At 45.8% G+C, this 21,773-nt stretch overlaps 1 protein-coding gene across 1 annotated transcript in view; it reads right to left on the bottom strand.

Moving 5' to 3' along the window:
* The window catches only part of LOC119971465, a 258,981-nt gene that overhangs the window by 154,550 nt on the left and 82,658 nt on the right, over window positions 1–21,773 (bottom strand). The window contains exon 6 of the mRNA XM_038807034.1: window positions 11,230–11,467. Within this exon, the coding sequence (XP_038662962.1) occupies window positions 11,230–11,467 (238 nt within the window). The remainder of the gene's footprint in view (window positions 1–11,229; window positions 11,468–21,773) is intronic.

Here is a 21,773-nt window from a genome sequence, read left to right as displayed (position 1 = left end):
GGGGAGGGGCCCTTTTGAAGTCCATGCTGAAGCGTTCAAAGGGTCGGGAGGCCTTCACCAGGCGCGCACGGTCTGGCCGGTAGAAGTGAGGTTTGCACTCCGCGCAGACCTGGCAGTCTCTGGCGATTGTCCTGACTTCCTCGATGGAGTAGGGCAGATTGCGGGCCTTGATGAAATGATAAAAATGGGTGACCCCTGGGTGAGAGAGATCGTCGTGCAGGGTCTGGAGTCAATCCAATTGTGCGCTGGCACATGTACCTTGGGATAGGGCATCAGGGGGCTCGTTGAGCTTACCAGGGCGATCCAGAACCTCGTAATTGTAGGTGGAGAACTCGATCCTCCACCTCAAGATTTTATCGTTTTTGATCTTGCCCCGCTGTGTGTTGTTAAACATGAAGGCAACCGACCGTTGGTCAGTGAGGAGAGTGAATCTCCTGCCGGCCAGGTAATGCCTCCAGTGCCGCACAGCTTCAACGATCGCTTGGGCCTCCTTTTCGACGGAGGAGTGCCAAATTTCGGAGGCATGGAGGGTGCGGGAAAAGAATGCCACGGGCCTGCCTGCCTGGTTGAGGGTGGCGGCCAGAGCGATGTCTGATGCATCGCTCTTGACTTGGAAGGGTGCGTCTCGTCGACCGCGTGCATCGTGGCCTTGGCGATGCCGGCCTTGATACAGACGAAGGCCTGGTGAGCCTTGGCCGTCAGGGGAAAAACGGTGGATTGAATGAGTGGCTGGGCCTTGTCCGCATAGTTTGGGACCCACTGGGCGTAATAAGAAAAGAACCCCAGGCATCGTTTGAGGGCCTTGGGGCAGTGGGGGAGGGGGAGTTCCATGAGGGGACGCATGCGATCGGGGTCAGGCCCCATAACTCCGTTCTTAACCACATAGCCGAGGATGGCTAAGCGGTTCGTGCTGAACACGCACTTCTCCTTATTATACGTGAGGTTGAGGAGGCAATGTGGAGGAATTTGGAAAGGTTGGCATCATGGCTGCAGATGGTGACGTTGTCCAGGTACGGGAAAGTGGCCCACAGTCCGTACCGGTCAACCATTCGGTCCATCTCCCGTTGGAAGACCAAGACCCCGTTTGTGACGTTGAAGGAAACCGTAAGAAAGTGGTAAAGGCGGCCGGCTGCTTCGAACGCCGTGTATGGGCGGTCCGCCTTACGGATGGGGAGCTGGTGGTAGGCAGATTTCAGGTCCACTGTCGAGAAGACCCGGTACTGTGCAATCTGATTGTCCATATCAGATATGCGTGGGAGGGGGTAACTGTCGAGCTGCGTGTACTGATTGATGGTCTGACTGTATCAATGACCATCCTGTTTTTCTCCCCAGTTTTGACCACTACCACTTGGGCTCTCTAGGGGCTGTTGCTGGCCTCGATGATACCTTCCCGAAGCAGCCGCTGGACCTCGGACATGATGAAGGTCCTGCCCTGGGTGCTGTACCGTCTGCTCCTGGTGGCGACGGGTTTGCAATCCAGGGTTAGTTTGCAAAAAGGGAAGGTGGGCCGACCTTAAGGGTCGCGAGGCCGCAAACGATAAGGGGTGGTAGGGGCCCTCCAAATTTCAGGGTTAGGCTCTGGAGGTTGCATTGGAAGTCCAGGCCGAGTATCAAAGCAGCGCAAAGGTTGGGGAGGACATAGAGCCGGAAGCCGCTGAACTCCACGCCCTGGACGGTGAGGGTGGTGATGCAGTACCCCCGGATCCTCACGGAGTGGGATCCGGAGGCCAGGGAGATTCTCTGGTTAGTGGGGTGTACCGCGAGGGAGCAGCGCATCACCATATCGGGGTGAATGAAGCTCTCAGTGCTCCCGGAGTCTAGCAGGCAGGAGATCTCGTGCCCGTCGACCTTCACTTTTGTTGAAGCAGTCGCGAGGTTGTGTGGCCGAGACTGGTCAATTGTGACCGAGGCGAGACGCGGCTGGTCATCGGCGGTTGCAGGCAATGAGCGGCCTGATGAGGTGCCCGACAGGCAGGGGTCCTGAGGCGGGTAAGATGGCGGTGCCCACAGGCCACACGTGTCCTGGGGGAGGCAAGATGGCGGCACCTTGGAGCTGCACATGTCATGCAGAAGGCAAGATGGCGGCGCCCATTGGTTCTGAGAGAGACAAGATGGCGGAACCCACGGGCCGCACATGTTGTGAGTAGAGCAAGGTGGTGGCGCCCACTGGCCGCGCGTGGTCCGAGGAGGGGAAGATGGCGGCGCCCACTGGCCGCACGTGGGGGGTGCCAGGATAATAGTGGCGATTGAACAGGCCTGGCACACTGCAGCGAAATGTTCCTTCTTGCCACAGGCCTTGCAGAGGGCGCTCCGCGTGGGGCAGTGCTGTCGGGGGTGTTTTGACTGCCCACAAAAGTAGCATTTGGGTCCCACGGGGTTGGCTGCCGCGCGGCACAGGTGTGTGTTGGCTGAGGGTGGTCGCTGATGGGGTGGCCGTCTGCGGGGTCCATGATGCACAGGAGGGGTGAGCCGCGCGGTTGGGGGCATAGGCCTGAAAGTTGCGTGAGGCGAACGTAAGTGAGAGCGCTAGTTTATTGGTTGCCGCGTGGTAGAGCGTGGCCCCTTCTAAGAGGCCCTGGCGGATGTAGTCAGACCCTATACCTGTAACAAATGCATCTCTCATCAGCAGATTCGAGTGTTCCTTGGCCGAAACGGCCTGGCAGTCACTGTCTCTAACTAGGGCGAGCATGGCACGCCAGAAATCTTCCACCGACTCACCAGGAAGTTGACACCACTTGGCGAGGAGATGCCTGGCGTAGATTTTGTTAGTCCGCTGAGCGTAGTTTTCCTTCAGGAGCACCATGGCCTCTGCGTAGGTTGGCGCGTCCTGGACGAGGGGAAAGACGTTGGAGCTCAGCCGTGTGTATAGAATCAGGAGCTTCTGGGATTGCGTCTGGCGCAGACCCAATGTACGCTTCAAAACAGGCTAGCCAATGTTCAAAGTTCTTTTTGGCGTTGTCTGCTTGAGGATGCAGCTGCAGGTGATCCGGCTTGATGCGGAGGTCCATCTCTGAAAAAATCTCAATGTAATAAATTGATGCACCATCAATCACGAGAAGACGAGAGTAGAATGTAATCAAGGCTTTATTACACTGAGATTTGTGGCCTCCTACAGCAGCTGACGAAATGGCTGCTGTACGGTGAGCACACATATTTATACTCCGCCTAGTGGGTGGAGCCAGCAGGCAGGGATCTACCCCTGTACCTATAGTACAAGGGCCTTACCGTAAAACACATATCTATACAGTATATACATCAGTGGTGACTACCACAACTGCGACCTGCATCACAGGTAGAAAAAGGAGGCAGGCCCCAATTCCGCTCCAGCCAACATGTGGATCAAACTCCACGTTGTTGGCACCAATCTGACCTACTCCAGCCATCCAGTCAACAGTCCCCACCCCCAACCCCAAAGGAGTCTGAGTTGCTGCGGCAACACACTTTTACATGCATGTTGCAGCCTGAAGCTATGGACAGTGATGGTCGAGGCTCCAATTTCTTTCCATAACATGGCTGACCAGGAATCTCTCCCACTCTTATCCTTCCCATTGACATGTGTTGGAAGGATTTGCAAGTCAATAATCTACCTGTTTGGCCAGGTAATGCACCAAAGCTTGGCGTGGGACTTGAACTTGGATTCAGAGGGAGGGATGCTATTAACTTCGCGATGAGACCTCCTTCCAGCTGAAGACTCCCACTTTCAATTTCAATAAGAAATCAGCAGTATGACTTGGGAAAAGAATACACAAGTGATGGCCCATTGCCTTTCTCCTGTGTGCTTAAAGGAAAGACAAGTCCTCTTTCTGAAGGATCCTCTGCCTTTCAGCAGTTGGTGGCCCCGAGATTCTGGCTTTTCTGCTGTCCACGCCTGAGAAGTCACAGGTTCCTGAACACGGGATCTTTCCCTGGGCCTGCAGCAACTCGCAAAAGGGCAGCAATGGTGACTTTGAAGTCTCAAATGACCCCGCTACCCTGCTTAATAGTGCAGAGAGGAATACGGTACGAGTCCATTAAAGGCTTGTGTGCCGATACTACCAAAAGTTCTATCAGTTCCTCTCGAAAGGAAAAGTAATTGATAAAATCAGGAGATTATTTGTCTTTCCCGCAGAGAAGGATGGAGGTCGAGAGAAACCAGAGTGTGTAGGAGACAAGTGGTGGCTTCAGTTTCATATTATGGAAGAACGATACAAATCTGAACCTGCCAGAAAAATCCTTCACGTGAATTATCAAGAATTTAGACTCATAGTTCAGCATGCAAGATTAACACAAACACTTATTAAGGCACAATTAGAATGCCATGCACAGTTTTGTGCATCTTATAACAGGAAGAACATTAAAGCTACAGAAGGTCTACAATGTAAACTCACCAGAATTATGCCAGAAATGGGAAACAATAGGTACATTCAGAGATTTGACACACTGGGGCTATCTGAACTGATCAGAGATGGCTACGATCAGATTTAGTGGATGTTTTTCCAAATTATTTCAATAGAATGAATGGGGAAAGATTATTTCCTCCGGACAGGGAGTTCAGTTATGATCACTAAAAGAGGGAGGAGAGAGGCTAGGATAATGTAATTTGGATAGAATGTTGACGGGGTGGTTGAGCTGCAGGGAATGCCAGCATTTGAGAGCAAGGTGAATAAATACACAAAGCAAGGGTATGGGGAGAGTGAAAAGCAGTGCAATCAGTTTGGGATTTCTGTAGCAAGGATTTGGTGCAGAAGCCATGGGCCTTTTGGGCCGAAATATTTTCTGATGCTGTGGCAGAGGCTCTTAAACTGGGTTCCACAGGTCTCTGGAGGTACAGCAACATTGTCCAGGGAGTACACAAAATAATATGAATTGCAATCAGGGAGGGGGGAGTGGTGTTCTCTCGCCACATGTACGGTGCAGAGAGGGTTGATTGTCTCACCTACCGGGGGACAATGCAAGGATAGTCAGAATCTGCATTGAGAAGCAGAAGCACCTCCCTCACTGTTTTCCTTAATTCTTTCACAGGATGTGGATGTTGCTGGCTAGGCCTGCATTTATCACTCACCCGTCATTATCAATGAGAAGGCGTTTCTGATCCACCTTCTTGAACTGCTGCAGTCCATGTGATGTAGGTACACCCTAAGTGCTGTTGGGGGGGGGGGGGGGGGGGGTTGGGTTGCACCAGGCTTTTGACTCTGCAATGATGAAGGAACGGGGACATTTTCCACATCAGGACAGTATATGACTTGGAGAGGAACTTGAAGGTTGTGGTGTTGCCAGGTGTCTGCTGCCTTGTCCTTGTGGTGGTTGAGGTCACCGGTTTGGAAGGTGCTGTCAAAGGAGCCTTGGTGGGTTGCTGCTGTGCATCTTGTAGATGGTACACACTGCTGTCACAGTGCATCGTTGATGGAGGGAATGAATGTTTAAGGTCGTGGGCGGGATGCCAATCAAGTGGGTATGTATGTCAATTTATAAAGCCTGATTAAGCACTCTTCACATGCAGCACTTTAATATTATGAGTACTATATAGTATTATCATTTAGATGAAGGATTTGTGATTATTAATCAATGAATTACATTTGAAGCGTAGTCGCTGTTGCAAGGTTGGAAAGATAGCAGCCGATCTGCACACATCAAACGCCCACAAACTGTGATGCAATAATGACCTGACAATCAGTTCTTTTTATGATGTTGTCTGAGGGATTAATATTGACCCAGGATATTAGGGAGAACACCCTGCCTCTTCTTCAAGATAATGCCATGGGATCCTTTACAACCACCCAAGAGAACAGACAGACCCCCAAGCTTAACAACCCAACCCTCAGCACTGCACTACTGGAGGGAAGCCAAGACGTTGCGTACTCAAATGTCTGGAATGGCATTTGAGCCCACACACTCTTAATGCAGAGGAAAGAGAGCTCACCACTATGCCACAGCTGACTCTTCCAAAGACGGCTTTCAATAATCCAAATGTGCAAATCCTCTGCAACTGTCAAAATAGACAGCAGTCTTGCGACCTTCATTTGAAGGCAACCCATGGTGCCAGGATTATTAGACAGAGAAATGCAAGGAAGGCGCCAAACAGACCAAAACATTTTGGCTCAGTTTTATATCATGACAGCTCGGAAGCAAACTAGGATAAAGCACAAATACCATGAGACCTATTCAGCAACAGGATCATTACTGTAATATTTTGAAAGACAAGTGACCATAAAGTAGATTAACAAATAAGCGGTTCAAGGCAAATAGGTATTTTCAAAGAGTGAGATAAAGTTTACCGTTCTCCACGACTCCAAACTCCTAACTGACAGAAAAACCCGTGCTCAACCCCAGGATTCACGCACTCCGGCCGATTGGCCCTCCGGGTCACGTCATCCTCCGAGAAGGCACACTACCACGATTAACAAACACACAACAGGCAGCTTGAAGCAGTAATACAAAGGCCTGAAGGGATTAAGGAATTTCTTACAATTCAGCTCTGCCAAAATCATCATTGCCGCGAGTGTCAGAAATGCAAAGAGGCAGAAGACTGAGGCAGGTGGAGAAGGAAGGTCGCTCCTTTATTTTGCAGCCAAGGGTAGAGAAAATAAGGGTGAGGTGCCAGAAGATATCCCTGCTGAGCTAGCTACTTTAGAAATCAGGGAACGTACATGGAGACAAAGTGTGGGCTCCCACCACGCAATGATATAATTGCTGCCTCATTGTGCAAAGAAATTTACTGATTTCCACCAGTAAAAGCTATTTTGTGTCAGAAACCAAATAAATAAAAAATTTGCCATTGCATAATGTGAGTCAATGTGAATTTGCATGTATATTCTGAAATGGTGACATGTTAATACGTAAATTAAGAATTTTGTAAATGACACATACTAGCATTGTATAAGACCTAGACATTGCAGCAAGACCTGGACAACATTCAGACTTGGGCTAATAAATGGCAAATAATATTCATGCTACACTAATGTCAGGCAATGACCAGTCCTAACAAGAAATATTCTAATCATCTCCACTTGATATTCAACAGCATTACCATCATCAAAACCTCCACCAATGTCCTGGGGGTTACCATTGACCAGAAACTGAACTGGACTAGCCATATAAATACTATGCCTATAAGAGCAGGTCAGAGACTGGGAATCCTATAACAGGTAACTCAACATGTGACTCCCAAAAGTCTGTCCACAATCTACAGGGCACAAATCAGGAGTGTGATGGAATACTCTCCACTTGCCTGGATGAGTGCAGCTCTAACAACAGTCAAGAAGCTCTCCACCATCCAAGACAAAACAGCCCGCTTGATTGGCACCCCATCCACCACGTTAAATATTCAATCCCTCCACCACCAACACACAGTGGCAGCAATGTGTACCATCTACAAAATGCACTGTAGCAACTAACCAAGGCTCTTATGACAGCAGCTTAAAAGCCCACAACCTCTACAACCTAGAGGATAAGGGTAGAAGGTGCCTGGAACACCACCATCTGCAAGTCCCCCTTCAAATTGGAAATATATCGGCCGTCCCTTTACTGTCACTGAGTCATAGGGCGGGATTCTCCCGTACCCAGTGGGGCGGGGGGTCCCGGCGGGACAGAGTGGCGTGAACCACTCCGGCGTCGGGCCGACCCAAAGGTGCGGAATCCTCCGCACTTTCAGGGGCTAGGCCGGCGCGGAGTGGTTTGTACCCCGCTGGCTGGCGTGGAAGGGACTCCGCCGGCCGGAGTGGGTCCGCGCATGCGCGGGTGCATCAGCGGCTACTGACGTCATCTTCGCGCATGCGCGGGGGGGGGGGTTCATCTACGCCTCGGCCATGGCGGAGGCTTACATGGCTGGCGCGTAGGAAAAGAGTGCCCCCACGGCACAGGCCCGCCCACGGATTGGCGGGCCCCAATTACAGGCCAGGCCACCGTGGGGGCAACCCCTGGGGCCAGATCGCCCCGCACCCCCCATGACCCCGGAGCCCGCCCGCGCGATTCCCGCCCCCGCCAATTCTCCGGCGCCTGAGAATTCGGCGTCGGCGGGGGCGGGATTCATGCCGCCCCCCACACATTCTCCTACCCGACGGGGGATCGGAGAATCCCGCCCACAATCCTGGAACTCCCTCCCTAACAGCACAGTAGGCGTACTTGTACCAGATGGACTGCAATAATTCAAGAAGGTGACCATCTTCTCAAGGGGCAAACAGGGATGGGCAATAAATGTTGGCTTTGTCGGTGAGAAACACACCCCCAAGATATTCTTCTTGAAGTGTTTATAAAACATGAATTCCAATTAATTTTTTTGAATGCTTCATCAAAACTCCTATCACGGTGACATGATGTTATAACAGCAGTGCAATAATATGAAGGTATGTGATCCCCATGTCACATTAATTTTCTGACACACATGATGTTATAATACTGTGTGATTGTCATGCCTAACACCATGGTATTAGTTCTTTATTCTGAAAGCCTTTATCGTCTGCTGATAGTGATTGTGGGTTGTCAAAGGTTTTAAAAGTGGAAATAAGGAGCCCGTTGTTTGTCTGCTATGTAAAACCAGCAGATGGATACCCAGAATGAAAAATAAGACTTAATTGTAGCTTACGTGGTCCTTGCAGGTCCCATAATGTCCTTATTATAAAGGATAGCTCATAAAAAATGCTGAATGTTGTTTTGCTCCAAAAGGGTACAGTTGACCATGTTTTTTAGAAGAATGTGTTACTGTCATACAGTACAACAACAAGAAAAATCCCCAGGTAACCTCTGCATCATTTTCAATGTTTATCACCCACATTCAATAGTGGGACCAGACCACACTTGCTCTGGATTTCAGCACAGTCGCAAAATGTAAAAAATAAACTCTCACCCAATGCTCCCTCTAAGCCACGTAGCAACCTGCAAGTCCCCAGGCAGGTTGTGCATATGTTGGCCCCTTTGAAACATCCAGGTGGCTAAGCTGAACTTAAAGGATAAAACCAAAGCTCTGGGCTCATTTCACATCACCAGGTCTGGATGTTGAAAATTGCTACACTGCAATGGGAGCATGAATCCCAAAAGCGGGGCCTGGCCGCCATTTTTAAGCCCCGCCCAACACACTTGGTTCCCCCATCAGGACAGGAAAATCCAGCCGCAGGATTTGAGAACAAAAATAGTAGCTGACGCTCTGAGGGAGTGCGACACTGTCAAAGGTGCAGTATTTCAGATGAGATGTCAAAATGAGACCCTGACTGCCGTCTCAGGTGAACATCAAAGATCCTATGGTACTATTTTAAAGTCGAGCCATGCGGTTCTCCCTGGAGGCCTGGCCAATATTTATCTCTTAATCACTATCACAAAAACATAAACCATGGTCATTACCACATTGTAGTTGGTGGGAGCTTGCTGTGTATTTATTAGCTGCAGCATTTCCTACATTACAACAGTGACAGTACATCACTGGCTTTTGGATGCCCGGTAGTGGTGAAAGGCACTATATAAATACAAGTCCTTTAACATTCACTAACCTTTCCTATTTAAACTCAGAAATAGTTTGATCTGATATAATAGAGAGCTGCTGTAATTCAATGACAGATCAGCATGACTAGTGCCAGATACAGTTTCAATGCTTTAAATCTTTCTTTGACGTTTTAAATATGTCAGGGATTTGGAAGTTTTGATGCTATTGAGCTAATTATTAATCAAATTGTGCACAGTTCTTATCTATAACCATTCAACTTAAGGGTTGAATTGAAAATATAACACATAACATGTCAAATAATTCATTTTAATAATAAATCTTAGACCATTCCCAATGCACTTCTGCTGTGGGATGACAGCGAGGTACGAAGCACATCAAGGTCATGTGATTTCAGAGAACAGACCAGCTTGGAAATTGACAGAATTATTGATGTAATCTTATTACCATTATGGGCAGACACATGGGAGATGGAGAGGAAGCAGAGGAGGTGCAAGATGGAGATTGATCATTCCACTTGTTTTCTCATGTTGATCTCACGCAGCAGATGGCTAACAAAGCATCTGAGTGCAAGGATATGGTTACATAGGGGGAAAGGCAGCAAGATGCAACGTTTTGGGCTGAAGTACAGGGTTCAGCAAACCTCTCAAAACGTTATATGTTAAGGATCAGGGTTCGATCTTGGGTTCGGGGTGGGATGGGAATGCAAATTGTGGGTCCTGGTGAGCAAAAACCTGGTCTCATTTATATTTTGGGCTCTCAGTTGAGCCCACCAACTGGCAGGAGTGAGCTTTAGGTGAGGTGCAGGGTGGAGGGGCTGATGGGTGCAAGGGATCATCATCCACCAGTGACCTACAAGGATCCACTTTTTCAAACTTGGACCATCCCCTGCTTTGCTGTTGGGAATACAATTCAACCTTAGCAGGGGTCAAAATGGAGGGTAAGTGTATTGAGTGAGCATCATGCAACCCACTCCCTCTTCACAGAATGAAGCTCCAGAATATCAACTCTATGGGTCAGGATAGAGGTTAACAAAACTTCCACCACTGCCAGGTTTACTTCTCAACATGGAGGTGGGGGTTAATAGTTTGGCAAAAACTCCCCTTCCTGTTACCAGATCTGGAAATCACTACTCTTTTCTCCAAGTGGCCTCCATCTCTCTAGACATGAGAAACTCCCACCCTGCCCAACCACCGACTTTTACCTGAGTGTGTGGCATTGTGGTCACCTCCTCATAGCTAAGCCCCAGTGACCTCAATGGCTGAAATTCTCCATCCCTGTTTGTGGCTCGGATTTTCCCATGCCGCAGCAAGTAAGCGGAGTCTCCAAATATTCTGTATTCACTCGCAACAGGCCCTGCCACAGACAAGACCCGAGGATCCCATCCAATGTCAGGGTGACAACCGATATTTCTGTTCTCAAAGCAAGTCATAATTTTGAACTCATCATCTGGCCAATTGCGAGATTTCGACCAGTGTTTCAAGGGGATGAGGTGATAGGCCAGATAAGCTGGGCTTCAGAGTGCCAGTAACCAGAATCTTGGGGAAAAACTAGGGAGTGTCTGAAAGAAGCAAAGCAGATTCAGTTATGGTCCAGGGAGGTTTGAGCGTGCTTCCTGTTTCTGTATTATTATGAAGTGGATAAACTGCCACTCCTATTCTAGGTGAAACTGGGACAGCGGGTACATGGTCGCAGTTTTAAAATATGCAATACAAAGGGCCTGAGGATTTTTCAATGAACCTCTGCCTTCAACACTATGACCCACATGTCTACGTGACTATCGACAGATTATTATTGGACCACACTTGTGACATGCGTACCTCGCACACTTCCTGGTAACCTGGTTTGGTCCTCATCAGTTCCTGTTTTGCAAAAGTTATCCTGTAGGGGTCATCAGTTCTGCCAGGGTTCATGACAATAGAGAGACCTTGAATGTTTGACTGGCGACTGCTGTTTGGAGGCTTCTTCGGACCATTGAGGAGGCCGGAACTTTTGCTTCTTCTGCCCGACATGTCCCCATTGCTTTGTTCTGGAATTGCAAAATCCCTCAGGACTCTCCTGTAAAAACACATAAGAAACAGTCACTACTTGCTTTCATTTTATATTAATTTTAATATAAAAATCTAGGATTTGTTATGGGTATATTACACTTTATAAGAACATAAGAGCTAGGAGCAGGAATAAGCCATCTGGCCCCTTGAGCCTGCTCCGCCATTCAACGAGATCATGGCTGATCTTTTGTGGACTCATCTCCACTTTCCGGCCTGAATACCATAACCCTTAATCCCTTTATTCTTCAAAAAACTATCTATCTTTATCTTAAAACATTTAATGAAGGAGCCTCTACTTCTTCACTGGGCAAGGAATTCCATAGATTCAGAACCCTTTGGGTGAAGAAATTCCTCCTAAACTCAGTCCTAAATCTACTTCCCCTTATTTTGAGGCTATGCCCCCTAGTTCTGCTGTCACCCGCCAGTGGAAACAACCTGCCCGCATCTATCCTATCAATTCCCTTCATAATTTTATATGTTTCTATAAGATCCCTCCCTCATCCTTCTAAATTCCAAAGAGTACAGTCCTAGTCTACTCAAACTCTCCTCATAATCCAACCCCTTCAGCTCTGGGATTAACCTAGTGAATCTCCTCTACACACCCTCCAGTGCCAGTACGTCCTTTCTCAAGTAAGGAGACCAAAACTGAACACAATACTCCAGGTGTGGCCTCACTAACACCTTATACAATTGCAGCATAACTTCCCTAGTCATAAACTCCATCCCTCTAGCAATGAAGGACAAAATTCCATTCGCCTTCTTAATCACCTGCTGCTCCTGTAAACCAACTTTTTGTGACTCATGCACTAGCACACCCAGGTCTCTCCACATAGCAGCATGCGTTAATATTTTATCATTTAAATAATAATCCCGTTTGCTGTTATTCCTACCAAAATGGATAACCTCACATTTGTCAACATTGTATTCCATCTGCCAGACCCTAGCCTATTCACTTAACCTATCCAAATCCCTCTGCAGACTTCCAGTATCCTCTGCACTTTTCGCTTTACCACTCATCTTAGTGCCGTCTGCAAACTTGGACACATTGCCCTTGGTCCCCAACTCCAAATCATCTATGTAAATTGTGAACAATTGTGGGCCCAACACTGATCCCTGAGGGACACCACTAGCTACTGATTGCCAACCAGAGAAACACCCATTAATCCCCATTCTTTGCTTTCTATTAATTAACCAATCCTCTATCCATGCTACTATCTTACCCTTAATGCCATGCATCTTTATCTTATGCAGCAACCTTTTGTGTGGCACCTTGTCAAAGGCTTTCTGGAAATCCAGAAATACCAAATCCATTGGCTCCCTGTTATCTACCGCACTGGTAATGTCCTCAAAAAATTCCACTAAATTAGTTAGGCACGACCTGCCCTTTATGAACCCATGCTGTGATTGCCCAATGGGACAATTTCTATCCAGATGCCTCGCTATTTCTTTCTTGATGATAGATTCCAGCATCTACCCTAATACCGAAGTTAAGCTCACTGGCCTATAATTATCCGCTCTCTGCCTACCTCCTTTTTTCAATAGTGGTGTCACGTTTGCTAATTTCCAATCCACCGGGACCACCCCAGAGTCTAGTGAATTTTGGTAAATTATCGCTAGTGCATCTGCAATTTCCCTAGCCATCTCTTTTAGCACTCTGGGATGCATTCCATCAGGGCCAGGAGACATGTCTACCTTTAGCCCCATTAGCTTGCCCATCACTACCTCCTTAGTGATAACAATCCTCTTAAGGTCCTCACCTGTCATAGCCTCATTTCTATCAGTCCCTGGCATGTTATTTGTGTCTTCCACTGTGAAGACCGATCCAAAACCCTGTTCACTTCCTCAGCCATTTCCTCATCTCCCATTATTAAAACTCCCTTCTCATCCTCTAAAGGACCAATATTTACCTTAGCCACTCTTTTTTGTTTTATATTTTTGTAGAAACCTTTACTATCTGTTTTTATATTCTGAGCAAGTTTACTCTCACAATCTATCTTTATAGCTTTATAGCTTTTTTAGTAGCTTTCTGTTGCCCCCTAAGGATTTCCCAGTCCTCTAGTCTCCCACTAATCTTTGCTACTTTTATATAGTTAATGTGTATCTGGATTGAATAACTAACTCCATAGACGTGAGCACAAAGATTTTGGCTGATACATCCATGCAGTAAAGAAGGAGTGCTGCTGTTGGAGGTCTCATCTTTTGGGTAAGAGGCCTTGGCTGACCTCTCTGATGAACATAAAGGATCTCATTGAACTAGTTCAAAGAAATGCAGTGTCCTGGCCAATGTTTATCCCACAATTAATATCACTTGAAAACAACAGATTATCTGGTCATTATCAGATTATTGTGTGAGGGAGTTTGCTATGTGCAAACTGCCTGCCACATTTCCTACATTTGTGATAAATGTGGGAAATTATTATATATTATATTTTATTGTAGCAATGATATTAAAAACGCTGGGTTCAAATACATACAGGCAGCATGTCTGCTAAAGCTGTAATTATGGGGTTGTATAGCTGAGGTAATCATTGATTTCAGCTGTTTACTTGTTTACAGAAAGCGGGCTAATGGAACATTGTTTTGATTTTGAAGGATTCCTGGGGGGTATATAATTTATGAACGATTCCTCCAATAGTGTTTATGGGGCATCTTAGTGGGATTAGACTGGAGAATGCCTTATGCTTGGGATGCTGGTGTGTATCAACTAAGGGATTTTCACAATGACTTTGTTGCAGTGTTAATGTAAGCCTACTTGTGGCACAAATAAAGATGATGTAATTAATGGGAGGAGCCAAGTCTGTCTGTAGTTTTGTAGTTTGCCATAGAGTTTCAGTCTGACAAGACAGAATGATTTTCAGGTTATTCCTGAAAGGGTCTCGCTCTAAAGGTCTACTCAGAGACACAAGTAACCCTGATTGTTAACTTTATTTATTGCTGGCATTTGACCTGTATTGGGTTGCTAAATTGGAATATACAGTGGAAGGTATAGATAGCGAGTTAATATTTCCCCCTTTTATTTAAGCACTGTTGTAATTGTTAATTGGAAAGTTACTCCTGTGTTGCTAATATGATTGATTCTGTGTTTAAATTAATGTTTGTTTTAACATAAAACATTTGGTCAGTGTTATCACCATTGTGGTTTAATAGTCTTCTCTCACAGTCTTACAAATTGTAAATTGTTGGGATTCTCATACAGGAGTCCGAACACATTACGACAGTTACTACATATCACAAGGTACTTCAATGGCTGTAAAATGTTTGGAATATCCTGAGGTCATGAAAGATGATATGATTTTTGATATAAAAATTGGTGCAATTAAATATTAGAATTATTACTTTTTGCACTATACAGGCATGGTTTATTTGATTTAATACCATATGTTTCTTTATCTTTGCTATTATTTTAGTCTAACATTGATAAACCCTCCAGCACATCATCCAGCAGTTGCATTACAGGCTACACCTCACTGCACATCACAATTTTTCCAGTCAGGAGAGGACTCTCCACAGCTTCAGACCATCATGCCTGGTATTGTAAGAAAATAGGTGAATGTGCTCCCTGTTATGCAGGCACCAATTTTCTGTATATCATAGATGTCTGATTTATCTCAGAGCAATGCAGAGATTACACTAGTTCTAAATCAACAATAGGTTTATTGTACTTACAAATATTTCAGCAATTACAGGACCTCTGACCACATAGTGGTACATTTTCGGATCTTGTCCACTGCGGGAATCGTCGGGGCAGGACTTAAAATTTAGTGGATCATTAAAAGACTTGTTGACCTTGGGCTTGAATTTCTGGTCCTCAGGTAGAAGAGACCAAAAAAATCCCTCAGTCCAGATTCTGGAAACTTTTGTGTGCTGTCACTTTACTTAAACTCTCTAGTTCCACCCTCAGGCTTAAGAAATTAAGCACAGAGAACTTAGATCAATGAGCAGACCAATACAATTAAACACAGCTCAGTTAAACCATTGATCACTACACTCACTGTCTCCTGACATGAGAAAAAAGTCGCTCTAAGTTTAGAGCGTTCTCAGGTGTTCCTACACTACTGAAGTTATAATACTTCAGGGAGTGTAAACAAGTCTGGGACTAGGTTTACTGTGTCCCAAATCCAGCCTGGTAGCCTAAATCCAAAATTACATAACCATTCAGTTGACATCGAAAATCACTCCACAGACCGATTTTCTCCATTCCAGAGTCTGACTGCTACCACCAGGGGTAATTGTAAGATATTTTTGGATGTGATGTTAAAGAGTTTAATATTTGTTTTAATAATAAAGTTTTGTTTTAAAATACCAAATCCCTATATCTTCATGCAAACACACCTGGAGCAAAGTATTCTTTCTGCACAGTCTTAAAAAAATAAAATAAAGGTCATTATCTACCAGCCACATTACGTCCGAAAGGCAGCACGGCTGGTAGATGCCAGGAGAATCTTCTTCCAGGATCTATCCGGCTCACCATGCCTCATGAGGTCTAACGAGGTCTTTCATAGAATTTACAGTGCAGGAGGCCATTCGGCCCATCGAGTCTGCACCGGCTCTTGGAAAGAGCACCCTACCCAAGGTCAACACCTCCACGCTATTCCCATAACCCAGCAACCCCACCCAACACTAAGGGCAATTTTGGACACTAAGGGCAATTTATCATGGCCAATCCACCTAACCTGCACATCTTTGGACTGTGGGTGGAAACCGGAGCACCCGGAGGAAACTCACACACACACGTGGAATTCTTGTATTTCCATGTACACCGTCCGGGTGTCAGTTGAGGGGTTTCACTTGCGATATCAGCCATTCAATTGCTTTTTTAAGGAGTTAGCCACGGTCTCTTGTACGATTAGGAGGTGGGTTTGTTGGATGAAATCAATACCGGCTCGTTGGTCTAGGGGTAAGATTCTTGCTTCGAAGGTTGTGCTCTGCGAATTTGTGAGAGGTCTGCTTCAAATCCCGGACAAGCCCTTTGATATTGTTTCTTATTTTTTTAAGTGACACACAGCACAGTGGTTAGCACTGTTGCTTCACAGCGCCAGAGTCCCAGGTTTGATTCCCGGCTTGGGTCACTGTCTGCGTGGAGTCTGCACGTTCTCCCCGTGTCTGCGTGGGTTTCCTCCGGGTGCTCCGATTTCCTACAGACGCGCTGTTAGATAATTTGGACATTCTGAATTCTTCTCTCTGTGTACCCGAACAGGCGCCAGAATGTGGCGACTAGGGGCTTTTCACAGTAACTTCGCTGCAGTGTTAATGTAAGCCTACTCTTGACACTAATAAAGATTATTATTCTTTGATGGAACCATCAATTCACCAGACACGTGTTTCCAATGTGAATCTAGGCTTTAATCAACTTACTTCAGAGCCAGCCTGTTACCTGTCGATGAACTCGTAGTGACTCAGGCTGACTCTGGACACGGGTATTTATACAGCTGCAGTAGGGGAGGAGTCGTGGGCGGAGCCAAGGGTGGAGCCCAGTACAGGTTCCTGAGTGCTCCCAGCACTATTCCCCCTAGTGGTAGGATAGCACTACTGCGCTTACAAAGACAGTGTGAATTAACATATATACATCTATATTACATTCACCACATTCTTATACTGTGGTTGGGGTTTTTTTTATAAAATAATCGTAACATCCATTTTTATATGCTGATATTGTTAAAATTTTAAATTCTTCAATAAAAACATTTTTTTTAAAAAAGGAAACAGCCAAAGTAGAGGTTGGAAAAAAAATCCAGATGTATGTATTTAAAAAAAACTTTCCAAAAGGCAATTGATGAATAACTAGCCAAGACCGAGACTTTAGATTGGATAAAGGTCTGAATGCGTTTCTCTATCTCTATGCTGATCAACTCGAACTGCTGGTCTACAACTGGAAGCCTTTTTAAATTGAGTTTTGTCTGTTTCTGACTGTCGGTTGTTCAGTCAGTGCTGGAATTGGAAAGCTGTGTACTTTGGAAATCAAATCGGGGAAGGTGGGAAAGAATCTAAACTCAGCTACTTTGCTTTATGTTAAAGGGCTTCAATGAAAATTAATTTAATTTGCTCAGAGACCTTTTGCACTTGTAAAATAAAACATTCCTCTGGGTTGGAGTTAGCCTGTTGCTTTTATATATATTCCGGAAAGGTTATAAATTTTCTCAATTCCAACATCCCCTTTGAACATTTCAACGGTTTCCTTCAAGTGCCCGAACACAACCTCGACATTCTTCAAGATCCAGTCCTTTGAACAGAAACAGCCTTAATAAATACTTGCTAAATATAAACTTTCCAAACATCATAGTATCGATTTATCAAATGTTTTTATTTCGAGTTATTTGAGTTTAAAACGAGCGAGTTTTGGAAAGACTCGAATGACAGGAAGAATTGTCTTATCAAAGCCAGAATTATCATGTATCCAGCAATTTCGATGTATTTATAATTATTTCCATGGAATAATGCAGAAATCTAGTTGAAAAATGCAGCCAAGAATGGGGATAGTCACAAATATTAACAAATTTAACTGAACAATTGAAGTGTATTTCCGGATCTATCAGAATCTTTTTCTCTCTTATTTTTGAATGCAACAAACACATTTTGTTGATTTAATCTGCATGTCATGGCTTGTAATATTTCCTCTTGCTCCATGACCATGGCCTTGTATAATTAAATTATTGATTTAAGGTGGTCTTTTTTTTAAAAGAATTAATAAATATAATTCAAGATTTGTTGCTGGTTGTGATACCACCTTTCCAAACCTTTCTTTTTGAATGGCCTGAAATGGCAAGTATCCAAGGGGAACCTGCCAAAAATGTAGCAGTCGCCAACGTTCCATCTCTATGGAGACGGGACACCGGTTGGCCCTGCCCCTTGTTAGTGATTGGCCACTGTCAGTTCGCTACATTGTGGGACGTTTAAGAGCAATTGATTCAGCTGAAAAAAAGTGGGTGTGCCGAGGAATTGCTTGTCTCATTGAAGTGTGCTGTGTTACTGAACTGAAAAAAGATTGGGAACCACTGATCTAGCCACCCAGGCTCATTCGCTGGGGGCATGAGTTCACATTCCATCACATCAGCTGGTGAAGCTTGAATTCAGTTAAGAAATCTGGCATGGTGACCATATCATTGATTGTTAATAAAAGTCTAACTGGTTCACTAATGCCTTTCAGGGAAGGAAATCTGTTGTCCTTGCCCATTCAGTTTCATCTGCGTAGCATCACTTGACGTCACCCCTGTCTCTGCTCATCTGCTGCTGAAACCCTCATTCATGCCTTTGTTACCTCTGGACTTGGCTATTCCCACATGTCTCTGGCTGATCTCCCACATTCTACGCTCTATAATCTTAAACTCATCAAAATCTCTGCTGCCCATCTCCTATGTCAAGACGAAATCACCCACCACCGCTGGTCTATATTTGTTCCAATGCCTTAATTTTTAAATACTCATCTCTGTGTTCAACTACTTTCAAAAGCCTTGCCCTTCCATGTCTCCTTCCAACCTCACAAGTTTCTGAGATCCTTTCGCTCCTCTAATTTTGACCTCTTGAGCGTCCTGATTTAAATCGCTCCAGGCCTTCAGTTATCTAGGCCTTAAACTCTGGAACTCCCTCCCTACACCTCTCTGCCTCTCTTTCTCTTTTAAGTGCTCCTTAAAACTTACCTTTTTGAACAATCTTTTAGTCATGTGTCTTAATATCTCTGTATGTGGCTTAGTGTCAACGTTAGCTCGAAACTCTCCCATGAAGCACTTGAGGGTGTTTTATTGGTTTAAAGGAGTTGGGTATTTTTGTTCAATCCAGAATATTAAATAAAAGTCATTTACTTTGATCATTTACTAATTAATTTACTAATTTCCTTGTGACCTTGCTATCAGTCAATTGGTGATGTGTTTTCTTCCAGTGATCACAATTCAAAAGTACTTGATGAGCAAGAAGCACTTTGGGACATCCTGAGGTTCTCAAAGGCGTCATAGAAATTTCTTGCTCTCTCAGTCTTTCTTTTCATGTGTTATGAACTCTTAATGAAACAAGGGAGACCAGTGCTCATTTTGTTCATGCAGTATAACTGAAGCTGTGCTGCTGACGTAAATGAAGGAGACCTAAGGAGGTAGCAGCTGGTGTCCGCCTCACTCGGTCGACGAGAGCTTAGCAACGTCATAAAAGGGAACATTGAAACATTTTCCATTGTCAGTGAGCACATTCATCATTCTCATCAACAGTCAGTAGCAACTTTCCCCAGCTTCTTTCCGGAACGCAATAAACAGTGCTCTGCTAATGGCCAACCATGGCTTTAAAACCTGCAAGAATTAAACTCAATTGTGCTCACATGGCATTGGCTTAATACAGCACATCAGGAGAGTAAACATTGAAGCCAGCAACAGCAAAACAGTATGAAGAGGCTCAACAGGGTAGGCACTGAGAAGGTGTTTCAATATTCACTAAGTCTCCTGCCGCAAAATATGGCCATGCAATATTGCCACGATGTCCCTCTGCAGATGCATACTATTCAATGCATGTGCAAAGATACAATAATGTCACTGCTGCAGCCTGGAACTCAGAGTGACTGTAAGGGGAAGAATGCAGTTTGGCAATATAATCTAATACTCTTCTTCTTCTTGGGCAGTCCCTCAGCGTCAAGGATGACTTGCTTCCATGCCGGGAGGTGGGTTCTGCGGTGGTTGAATAGTCCAATCCTGGATCCGCAGACTCGGCCACAGATTTGGCACGTCGTAATTGGTGAGGTGGGTGGGACACTCTGGATTCTGCGCTCTCCTGCTGTTTACGCTTGGCCTCCACATGCTCCACCTATGATGCTCGAGATGATTGGAGCCTTCGCTGGCGCATTTTCTCCATTTTATGCATTCGAAGGCAAGCAATTCCCACGTGTCAATGGGGATGTCGCATTTATTTAGGGAGGATTTCAGAGTGTACTTGTAGCATTTCCTCTGCCCTCCTTGTGATCTCTTGCCATTGCGGAGCTCAGAGTAAAGCATTTGTTTCAGGAGTCTTGTGTTGGGCATGCAGGCAATGTGGCCCACCCATCGCAGCTGGCAGCGCATGACCAGTCCCTCAATCCTGGAGATTTTGGCATGGAAGAGGATGCTCATGTTGGTATTCCTATCCTGCCAGTGGATTTTGCAGGATTTTGCGGAGACATCTTCAATGATGTCTCTCCAGGGATTTGAGGTGTCTGCTGCACATTGTCCATGTTTTTTATGCATACAGCAGGGCGGGGACCATGGATTGGAGTCGATGCTGGATTTAGACGTCAATGACTGCTCGCACCAAGAGGAGGCTCCCAAGGTATGGGAAATGATCCACATTGTCCAAGGTATCACCGTGGATCTTGATGGTTGGGGGGCAGTTTTGTGTGGCAGGGCGGGCCGGTAGAGAACCTTTGTTTTCCAGATGTTTAGCCTGAGGTTCATTCTCTCATATGCCTTGATGAATGCATCAATAGTGGTTTTTAGCCTCTGAATGTGTGCGCACACAGGTGTCGTCTGCGTACTGCAGCTCCATGACAGGTTGGGGTGGTCTTGGATCAGCCTTCCGCACCCTTGTAGAAGGACTTTGGTGAAAAGACCAGCAGACATTGAAAAAAAAACAGAAATTGTGGCACAGCATTCATTTTAAAAGCCTGTACCCGGCCCGCCAAAGACAGAGGAAGATTGTCCCACCTCGACAAATCAGCCTTCAACCTCCACACCAAGCTAGTAAAATTAAACTTCCGACCCCACACCCCTGTTCAGACTCCCAGTGGGGAGACCATACAAAACTCGCTTTTGCCGAGATTCAATTTATATCCCGAGTACGTTCTGAATCTCTGGAGCAGTTCCATTATACTCCCCACTGATGCGCTCAGTTCCGAGATATACAACAGCAGATCATCAGCATATAGGGACACCCTATGCTTCACTCCCCCCTCACTATCCACTTCCACAACCCCGAGCTCCTTGGTGCAATAACCAAGAGCTCTATAGCCAATGCAAACCAGGAGGGGGGGTGGCATAGGGCATCCCTGCCTCATGCCACAGTGCAGTATGAAATGCCCTGAAGTCATGCTATTAGTCTGCACACTCGGCTCCTTATACAGCAGCCGTACCCACCAATAAATACAAAACGAGAAACAACAAAAAAGAGCTGCCTCCACCGTCTTGAAATAGAAACCCCTCGGGTTGTGCGTCATCCTCAATTTTGCAGGGTAGACTTCTCCAATCCTCATGCTGTTGTTATACAGCATTTTCAAATTCAGGGTTGCGACCCACATGGTTTCAGGAGGGTCCCAGCATGATCGGTTGCGATGTTCCCGATTGCAAGAGGAACGCCCAATGGCCGCAACC

The sequence above is a fragment of the Scyliorhinus canicula genome, chromosome 1 (genome assembly GCF_902713615.1).
Source record: "Scyliorhinus canicula chromosome 1, sScyCan1.1, whole genome shotgun sequence".
NCBI lineage: Eukaryota > Metazoa > Chordata > Chondrichthyes > Carcharhiniformes > Scyliorhinidae > Scyliorhinus > Scyliorhinus canicula.
The sequence above is the reverse complement of the archived record's forward strand: the minus strand, read 5'-3'. Positions and strand labels throughout refer to the sequence as shown.